Below are 11,379 nucleotides of genomic sequence, written 5' to 3' on the forward strand. Positions count from 1 at the left end.
CATAGAGACTTTATGCAAGTGTTGTGCGAGTGAAATAATTATTAAGTACCGACATTATCTGGGATGTAGCATCACACTGCTTGCAATAACCAGTGAGTATCCACCATTGTGAAACATTAATGTTGCCGCTGCACACGCGCGCGAATGCATCGAAAAATACGTCGCACGGAACTACGCGCGTCGTCACGGTGCGTTACTCAATGCGAAATAAAGCTCCCATTAGAAGGACGTTTACAGTCCTCACGGCACAAAGGATGAAGTCTTATTTCAGGCGTGCGACGCTATTACCAAGATTAAATAGCTAAAGACGATAAATGTATATGTATGTGTATATATATATATATATATATATATATATATAATATATATATGCAAAGCAATGCAATATATGCAATCTTCTTTTGATGTATACATTATTTGATTGTATATATTATTGCATTGCTTTGCGTATATTTGAAATCAATTTTCTATAATTCTTTTTTTTATTTGTTTGGAAAATTACTTTACCTGACAATAAAGATGTATTTATTTTTTTCTTTTTTCTATTCTTTATACGTGATATTTTTAGATAAAAAAGTTTCTGTTTATTATATATGACAATTAAGATAATTTATTTTATATCTAGTTGACATTGAGATATATATGTGTATATGAATATATACACATTTAACAAATTTTAATTTTTTTGTCTTTTATTTTTTCATGTTATAATATTTATTATTGGTATGTTCTTTTTTAAGCCAGTGCATGCCGTTCGTCTCTTTTCTTGTTTTCTCCAACGTGAAAAGAAAAAGAGGGAAGATGTATCTTGTAAAGACCCATCTACATAAATCGCAAACGCAAAACGCAAACGCGGACATTCTCTCTTTCTTTTCTTTTTTTTGACGTTTCTTTTCTTTCTCCGCGTTTTGCGTTGTGCGTTTGCGACTTATGTAGATGGGGTTTAAGAAAGTGCATGCACCCTCTTCAAAAAGAACATACTATATGAAAATTTTGATCACAATCAATTGTTTATGATGTTTTGTGCATTGAACGATCACGTCACTTTAAATCCTTTTTTTCTCACGATGTAGAAGAATGTGTTGCACGCACCGCGAATACAATTTCGCTTCTGCGACTGCAAAAATGTTTTCCGTTCTGCTCTTTGCGATGAAATCTCGTAGACTTTCACATCCGTATGCGCGAACTTCGTGGCCTAATCATCGTATTCTAAATCCCATGACGGATGATGCGAGTGAAACAAAAGCAGAGTGAACATATGTATATTACTGAAGGATGCACATTTCAAAAGTACGCTTGAATGATTTAAATTTTAAGACAATTTAGACATTTCAAGATCTAATTAATTGTTTTGTTCATCATTTACACAGATCTTCTTTTGTGAAAAATAATTTGAAAGATTTTGTTTCTTACTTGTATTTAAAAAAAAAATGGATTGTTAGTTTTTGAACACTGGGACAAAATTTAATCCTTTTTTTGCGTCACAAGTGTGACAATGGTCATTTTCGACGTATTTTTGCCTGTTAAACACGAATCCGTTGACAAAAGTTGGCTACCACGTCACAATTTTCAAAAAAATGAAATTGTGATCGTCTTCGGCTCCTTTGACGCATTTTTTTTAAATTGTGACGTGATAGCCAACTTTTATTAATGAATTCATTTAGCAGATGGAAATACATCGGAACTGTTGGAAATGATTATTCACTTATAATAAAAGAAAAAAATTGAATTTTGTCGGATAGTGTTACATATATGAGAAAAAGAACTGTATTGAAATTGCTATACATATATCTCGGAAACAAGAAATCATATTATAATAATAAATAAAAATGGATTTTAAAGTTAAAAATTGATACTTTCATGTGGTGTTAACGAAATTAAACAAAAAAATTAGCCGCCGTACTGATAACCATAATTCCAAAAACATTAATAATAGTGATATCTTTTATATCGTTCTATTTCACTCAAACGCGTATGTACATACATCTGTCCTTATCTATCATATTGAAGTGTGGTCTATCACAATGTGTCACCTACTATTAGACGTAATTGATGCTTTGTTTACCATTTTGTATCTTGCAATTAGCTAACCATACGTATAGATGAAAAGTGTAGCGCAAGGTCTCATTTCTTAAATAAACAATCGTAAATTCAAAAGCACGTAGTATTGTTTGTGCCAGTAATCCGCAGAAGAGGTCGCATTTTGAACATATAAGCCATATAACTTTTATAAAGTGGAAATATTGACGTTAGGTGACAGCTGTAATGTACGAGTCGACAGCAATAACAGCAAAAACAGATATAAGGTAATTTTTTTATTTTTTGTCAATTTTCTTATTATAAATCGACCATCGCACCCTTTTTGTGCATTCTTTAATTGTGCAAAAAGATTTTTTATTCTGTGCAACCAATTCGAAACCCTATATTACACTGTGTCGGTAATTTCATCAGTTTAGGATTTCTTTTGTTAAACAGAAACTGTTTAATTGTTTATTATTCAGATGTTCACACAATTTATACTAAATATAAAGAAATTAAAGATTTATATAATTAGACAAAACATGCGCGCGCGTAGCGCGCGCCAATACGACACAAATGGAAAAATACGGAAGTCGAACGTGACACAATCGAGCTTAGAACAACCAATTGGTATCGCGGAAAAGAGGCAACAATGAATTCGATTCAGATACAACTTCAACATAACACGGATTTTTTATTAATGGAAATAGAAATAAGATAAAAAATTCTATATTTTTCCTTTTTTTTTTTAGTAAATTAATAACTCAAATATGTAGTTTCTTATTCATCTGTATTATTTATTTGTTCATCAAACAAAAAGGAAATAGAGACAAAAAAGAGTACAATATATATTAAAAGCTTAAATTATACTAATATTATGTACACTTTTATGTAGAGTAATAATAATAAAATTACTCAATATTCTTCGATGAATACAAGAAAAAAGGCTACATGTCATGTGATAATAATACCGTCTAATAATAAGTCCTCTAATCTTTATCTGGATATACGATATTTGTGCGAATTTTTGTTCGATATTATTAATTATTAAGAACAAAATAATTTTATCTATTGACCCTAGGCATACACTTATTTTTCATATACGATTTTATTTTAGTTACTACACAAGGATCTGAGGATCTCACCCAGTCTTTTTATTATAGTATATTCATATTCATACTCGAAAAAATGATCTGTATATTTTGACCATATTTTTCTAAAATTAACTGTAAATAAACTAAGAAATATTTATTCACTCAAAAGTAGTTTAAGGTCGTAACACCATATAACAGTATTTTTCACATACGAAGAAATTGATATAAAAATAGAGACAAAATCTAATATAGAAGTGCGTATCGTTCTGTGTGAGATCACGTTATTTGCGTTTTTTTTAAATACATATTTGAAGTTTAAAGGATGTCATTTCAGCTTTGATGTAAAATGAAATTTTGCGAGTGAAAATCGTATATTTTCCTGTACAATTAGTTGCTCCAAAAATAATAAAGAGATTTAAGCAGAGCAAAATGCATTAATCAATGATTTAATAAAAAATCACTCAAAAATTTCTCTTTTTTCGGTCTTTCTTTAATTTTCTTTGTAAATATTAATGAAGAAAATGTAATAACTATGTAAAAAAAAAGAAAAAATTGGAATAATTTTCGACTAAAAATACTTTTTTTTTCGTTATTTTACTTTGCTCCAATCGCTTTAATTTTATCATTTTCGGATTCAGTGACCAATTTTACACGGAAATATATGATTTTCGAATAATTGCAAAATTTCATCTTACATTGTGGCCGAAATGACCTCCATCAAACTTCAAATGTGCATTAAAAAACGGAAATAATCTCGCGGAATGGAATGCATTTCTATGCTAAATTTTGTCTTTCATGGACATACTGATTTTTATGTAAAAAAAATTATTTTTGTGTGTTATATGGCATAATAAATATGATCCATGTATGATGAAAAACATGATCTTATTTACTAATTCTAGCTGTAATAAAATTTCGAAATTTCAGGCGTTTTCCATTTAGCGACACAAGCGTAATTCTGTCTTTTTTTCAATATTCCAGTGACAACAAAAATAAAATGACGCTAAAAGGAAAGCACATTTCGTTAGAATTTCAGAGATCCAGAATGTATACCTAGGGTTAATTCTTCAGTACGTGCAAATTTTTCGTACGTGCAAAAATTCTTGAATTTCGAATACATCTAAACATTGTAAATCTTCAAATTATTGAATTAAAAAATTCCTTATGATCTTTTGATCATCCTAGATTTTAAAATTTTTGAATTCTTAGGTCTTTAGATTATTGAGTCCGTGAACAACTTAGAAATACTCTAGTCTAGAACTTTAAGTTTCAATTGCATTATAACATTTCAGATCTTTTTTCCAATTGTCCAATTCTTTCTAATTTTTTGTAAATTTTTAAAAATCAATTTTTTTAGAATTTTTAGCTTTTCTGTTATAATAATAAAATCTTTTATAAAATTAATGCCATAAATTATAGCACAAATTTCAAAATTAGTATATGTACATGCGCGCGCGTGTGTGCGTGTGTTTACACGCAGGCATGCACGCACGTATAGATAGGGTGTTTCATTTTAATTGCCGCAGGTAAATATTCCAATAACTATTGAAGATAAATATTTCAGATGAAATTATATTGAAGAGACAAATAATAAAAATTAATTAAAAAAAAAAATCGTTTTTTAAGGTCACAAATAATTCTTTTTAATCGAATTATATGATTTTAATGATTCTTCTAGTTATTCTGTATATAAATAAGTATTAAAGTATAGTTATCAAAAAATGAATAGTTCGAGATACTTCATATTTATGTAAAAATGTGCTACAATAAAGTATATTGTCTCTAAACTATTGATTTTTTATTTTAATTTTTTTATATACAAAATAACTACAAGAATTATCATCTTAAAAATAATATAATTTCATTAAAAAATGTCAAGGATCTTCATGTGACTCTAAAAAATCGATTTTTTTCTCGAAAATTGATTTTACTATTATTTGTCCTTTTTCAGACCATATAACTTTATCAGAAATCGCTTTTTTGTATTAAAATTCAATAGCAAACTTTTCTGTATCTTTTATATTTTTCAAAATATTTACCTTCAGCAATTAAAATTAAAATCAGCAATTAACATCCTATGCATGCACACATGCACGCACGCACGTAAAAGTTAAGTTACCTAATTTGAACACTTAGAATTTAAAACATCTCGATTGTTTTTAATAATGTGAAAAAAATAGAAGAAAAATTTATTTGTTTGAAAAGAGTAAATATATAAACCAAAATTTTTTCTCAAGGTCATTTTTGAGATTGCAAGATTATACACACACGCGTGTGCACGTATCCATATGCGTCCACACATCCACACGCGTTCACACACGTACATGTACGCACATACATACACATAATCTTGTAATCGTGTGTGTGTGTGTGTGTGTGTGTGTGTGCGCGTGCGTGTGTGTGCGTGCGCGTGCGTGTACACATATACTCGATATAATTGTGGGGTTTCTTTACTTTTTATATACAGGGTGTTTAAGAAAGATCAGAACGGCGAATTAATTCGGAAGGGAGACGTTTTTCAAAAAAATTTTTAAACAAAAATTATAGGGTTTGAAAAAATCTATTTATTGATCTTATCAGTTTAACCTTGAGGGGCGTCACTAAGGTTATGGCAAATGGTTTGAACGTACCCTTTAAACATACCCTTTTTAAGCGTACAAATACTCAAATTGTAGCTTATTTTACGTAGAATCGAAAGTTACCTGGCGATTTTGGAAAATTCTAAAATTGCGACCATGATGGCGTCCTTACTAGGTTGTCATCAAAGAATTTTTGGAACAAACTTTTATCATCAAAATACAAAGGACTAAAAATTCTTTTTATTTCCATAAATTAAGGTTTTTAGGGTTGCTGAAGACAAATCCAATCATAATTTGAAATTCACAATGGCAAATCTAACATGGTGGCTAAATTTACCCAATTTCCAAATAACTTTTTTGTTTTGAACAAGATTCAGCAAACAAGAGTTTTTGGGTCGCTAATAATGAATTTTCAGTTATTAAAGCGTGATTCAAAGTCCCGATCTAATCTAATATGGTGGTGGAATATGACCAGTGCAACTAATCTTCAAGTTAGGAAAATTTTGGTTAATAAGTGGGCACTGGTTTATTGGGTCTTTAATTGAAAATTACCATCTTACTCTTGAAGTTCAAGATTGTTGATCCGTCATGGTAGATAAAATATGAAAACTGTATAATTAAAAAATAAATTTTGATAACCCTTTGCGTTTAACAAGATTGAGACTATCAACAGATTTTCAGGCTGTTGCCCGCATTACTTTCTTGTTTTTTTACATATTTTTTATTTTTTATGATTTGTTTTAAGTATTTTTATTTTTTGTTTTTTCCTTCTTTTTAATAAATGAAATTATAGTTTTAATACTTGATGTTAATTTTCATTTATAAGATTCAAACTTTAATTTAATAATTAATTTGATTATTGTTTCATACCAGTATTAAAACCAAAATTAACAATAAAAAATTCTAAATATTCTAATAGTCACTTGCAAAATTAATGTTTAAATATTATAAATAAAAATTAACATCATAGTATTAAAATTAATTTAATTTATTAAAAAGGAAAAAACAAAAAAGTAAAAATAACTAGTTAATCATAAAAAATAAAAATAAAATCTGTTGAGTCTCCAACTTTGTTAAACGAAAAAAGTTATCAAAATTTGTTTTTTAATTATGCAATTTTCATATTTCATTCACCATTTTGGATTTACAATCTCGAACTTTGAATAAAATGTGATAATTTGCAATCAGAGGTCCAATAAAACAGGGGCCAATTGATAACGTAATCGTAAAAAACTCTTCCACCTTGCAATTAGGATTGGCCATATGCCATATATTGTTATGTTGAATTCGGTACTTCGAATTTTGTTTTAATAACTTCAAAAAATAACATCATCATAATAATAAAAAAAATTCCCTATTTGCTGAGTCTTGTGCAAAAAAAATAATTTTTGGAAATTGGCTAAATTTGGCTGTCATGTTGGATACATAATTAATTTCACAATTATGACTGCGAATTCGTATTCAGCGACCCTAAAAACCTTAATTTATGGAAATAGAAAAAATATTTAGCTCTCTGTGCTTCGGTAATTAAAATTTGTTCAAAAAAAATTCATACACAACAGACTACGCCGTCATGGTCGCCATTTTGGAATTTTCCAAAATCGCCAGATGACTTTCGATTCTACATAAAATAAGCTAACATTTGACATATTCGTACGTTTAAAATAGATCAAACCATGTTTTGGACAGAACCATTTGTGTCTTCGTATGGATGACCCATATATACATATATGTATATAAAAAGTAAAGAAACCTCACAATTATATCGAGAGTATATTTAAAAGCAATTTTTAAAAACCGTTCGAATAAAAGTTCAAGTTTCAAAAAAACAATGCACGAAAATAAAATGTTTTTATAGCATATATCTTATGATGACATTATCAATGTTATCAATTTTTCTAATGAAATATTTTTGCACATATTTCGATTTTGCTGGTCATTCTATACATCAAAATATTAAAACAGGATAAAAGCGAGATATATTTTATTCCATTAGTTTGTGAAATATTTCATGTTTTATTCCGACATATTTTGATCTAAAACACGAAAGATTTCGTAAAGAATCCTTTTCGGTAAACTTACTTTAATACTTTTACGTGAAGACTCGATTGACGTAATAAAAATACATATAATCGGAAAACGCTATTGCTATGTGAGCGAGTAGAAGCCGCGATAGTGCTTTGCCATGTACAAAGATTAAACTCGTTACTTCGCAAAAATGTGATAGACTCATATCTTACAACTTAATTGTTGACAACATATATAAACGTCATTACTTGTAACTTAATCTCGCTTTGCTTTTGCAGGCGAACATATGGATATTGGCAGTGTACTATAATGGTTATTTGTAGTGAAAAAAAATTAAATATGTTTACATTTTCTTTAAATCAATTCATTTCACTATTTGATGTATATAAAAGCATTAATTCTTTGAGGATTATGCGCCTAACATTACATGCTTGCTGACATATACGTTTTCAATGGATTTTCTAATTTATTTGTTAAAAATGATTATTTATGAATAAATATTATAAATTTGGAGAAATATATATAGCAACACCTTAGTAAAAATTCAGCCAGCTAGACTAGTTGCTCAAATTATAAATTAATACTAAACTCTCGAAAATGTCAAGAATAAATGACTAATGAGATAAAAGGACTAATGAGAGTGTATGCAATAATCAACGCGCAATATTTTTTTAATTAAAAATTATCAATTTTCTATGGACATTACGGTTCCATTTCGGGCTATCTTTGGCACATAACGCAAAAATTAAAAAATCCTTATGATAAAGTTAGCTAAGTACCTCCTCATTATCATGATTATAATGATGATTAATAATCTTGTGTCACTGATTTATTTTAATGTTGACTTCCGTGCGAATCAAATTATTACTTTGCTTTGCGAATTTTATATTAACACGATTAGCAAATTTATACGTCTTGACTGTTTATAAATCTGCACTCCTTGGCATTCAAGGAATTGACCGAATTTCGGTTCAGTTAATTTGTTTATTGCCACCTGACTTTCTAAATCATGTGTCAGAAACGCAGGATTGATAATGGGGAGGTAACTTAGCCAACTTTACTATGAAAATTTTTGAATTTTTGCGTTATTATATGCTGAAGGTAATTCGAAATGGAACCAAAATATCCGTGGAAAATTAAATAAAATTGATAATTTTTAATAAGAATATTGTACACTGAGATTAGTCGCGTAGACTTATTAGTCCTCTTATCATTTATTGTTCAAGTATTCGACAAACAGTTGATAAAAAATTGAACTAAGGTTATCAAACAGAGTGAGTCTGTATGTAATTTAATATTATACTTAATTTCAAAACCTTATTTTAACATCATTATCTGCTGTAAATAAAAATACAATGTTTTATCGCAAGAACTGTAGAAGTTCTTTCATAAGATCGTAAATCCAGATAAAAATCAATAACATATCACAGTTTCAGAATTATATTTGTTATATCTTAAAAATAATGTCATTGGTGGTATTTTTACCAGTATCACGTGTCGATTATGCGCAAAAACAGTTTTTATTTCATCCCAATAGGCATCGACTAATCGCTAAATTGTGATCGGAATGCAAAAGATATTCATATGTAACCTCTGATCAATCTTTGCTTCCTCAGCACAATAGTTTTCATTTATTACTTTTTTTCGTAAATAAACGCATATGCAGAGTTAAAGCTATGTCAAAGGAGATCTCAGGACATTAATTGTTTTTCATCTGGCCTGATCGAGCAGCAACGAAGCTGCCATTTCTACGTCGTACTTAGTCTCCTTTAAAGCGTTTTCACATTGTTGTTTAGTAGCCAATCCCAACCTGAAATTATAATAAAGTTTATAAATTTCTACAATTAACAAATATTCCTATCTAAAAAAGGCATGTTAAGTCGAAGTCGAATCCTCCTATATCTAAAAAAAAGGGCATGTTAAGTCGAAGTCGAAAAGTCTCGAAATTTATTGTTAATTCTATTCAGTACGACGTTGATTGGTTGTCTCGCTGTGCTTACTTCATGAACAGCTGTCATTGCATATTTTGACAGTTGCGTACATTGAGGTTGATGTGTAATTGTAAGTAATAGTAAAAAGTAAAAAGTTCAGCTAAATAGCGCGCTGTAGTGCTAGTCTATATAAAAAGCCAAATACTATAATTATTATTAATTTTTAACATTTTATAGAATAAAGTTCTCAGAAAAAAAATTATTTTATATTGTTTTTTAGAAACGGATAAACTACACTGCTCAAAAAAATTATGGCATAGAAAAATTTTGAGCAAAAATTGGTCAACTTTGGTTAATGGTAACTCCGCGAAAAATCATCGTAAAATGATGAACTTTTTTTCAAATAAAAACTTGAAATCTCTACTTTAAAATACTGTGAGTCGACCTTAAAGTAGAGATTTCAAGCTTTTATTTGAAAAAAAATTCATCATTTTACGATGATTTTTCGCGGAGTTACCGTTAACCAAAGTTGACCAATTTTTGCTCAAAATTTTTCTATGCCATAATTGTTTTGAGCAGTGTATTTAAAAAATATGAATTTTTTAACAAAAAATTTATAAGTTTATTTTTCTTTATTATATTATATTATTTTAAAATTTAATATACATATACACAACAAATGTTATGTTTATTTCACTGTTATAATTAAAAATTATATGTTTACACATAAGCATTTATTTTAATACATACGAGACACATTCCATCTTGTCAATTTTACAACAGATTAATAAAAAATATATTTAGTATTTTTTAACCTAAATCTTAGCTCGTTTATTGGTCTTTTAAATTTTTATACATACTCTTTCGTTTTGTACATACTCGTTCTTTTAAATATTTATACATACCACAACTCTTATTATGAATATATATTTTACTTTTTATGAATATGAATAAATGTAAATTAAAAAAAAACCTTAAAGATATTTTATTTTTTCCAATGATAACTTATATTCAATATATGACAAAAATATTATATAAATAAATACTAATAATTTTCTAATTTATATAAAAGTGTAAACGTATGTTTATTTCACCTGAGAAGTCTTTCTTATGTTTATATTTTTTAATTTCCATTTTATTAATTTATTTATTTTTAATTTTATTATAAATTTTATGCTATTAAATTTTTATTAGTGTTAATATTTTAACGTTGAAACTAAGGTCAAAATGTTTATTGTACTCAATTATTTGAAATTAAAATACATTTTTAATTTATAAAAATGTCTCTATTACTCATTGTTTATCATTAATTTTCTCATTTTTTACATATATAAACTTGAATTTATCTATTAAAAAAATCAATATTACTTCATTTTTAAAATAAAAATTACAAACGATAAATATACATGAATATAATTATTATTATATGATTATATGATTATATGATTATTATTTTTTAATTCCATTATATGGAATTGTTGTTAATTTATATCATGTCATATATCAACAATAATTTCAAAAGATACCATAATAAATATCTTATAAAATGTTAAATAGATAACACGGCTCTACAAAAAAAATTTCGTTCCTTGTCCTAAAGTTTATTTTACGATTTTCCGGTTAATAGTGCACAAAAACGACAAAAAAATACCTTTTTACCCTGTAAAGTTTGCTTTTGTGACAGTTATAGTAATAATACTCATTTTCGAGTTTTTATAGGAATTTTAA

The 11,379-nt window shown here is 27.7% G+C and overlaps 1 protein-coding gene and 1 long non-coding RNA gene across 3 annotated transcripts in view; one reads left to right on the forward strand and one right to left on the reverse strand.

Moving 5' to 3' along the window:
• Positions 1-963: 963 nt before the first annotated feature.
• LOC105460509 lies at positions 964-4,307 on the forward strand. The gene is made up of 2 exons (XR_975838.1): positions 964-1,290; positions 4,095-4,307. It is a non-coding gene; the product is annotated as an uncharacterized LOC105460509 (long non-coding RNA).
• Positions 4,308-6,835: 2,528 nt separating this feature from the next.
• LOC105460511 overlaps positions 6,836-11,379 on the reverse strand; it is a 17,434-nt gene continuing 12,890 nt past the window's right edge. For both annotated transcript variants that reach the window (XM_011706962.1, XM_011706961.1), the window contains one exon: positions 6,836-9,530. In XM_011706962.1, coding sequence (XP_011705264.1) covers positions 9,431-9,530 — 100 coding nt within the window. In that variant the 3' untranslated portion in view covers positions 6,836-9,430. The remainder of the gene's footprint in view (positions 9,531-11,379) is intronic.

Source organism: Wasmannia auropunctata, unplaced genomic scaffold (assembly GCF_000956235.1).
Source record: "Wasmannia auropunctata unplaced genomic scaffold, wasmannia.A_1.0 LD320605.1, whole genome shotgun sequence".
NCBI lineage: Eukaryota > Metazoa > Arthropoda > Insecta > Hymenoptera > Formicidae > Wasmannia > Wasmannia auropunctata.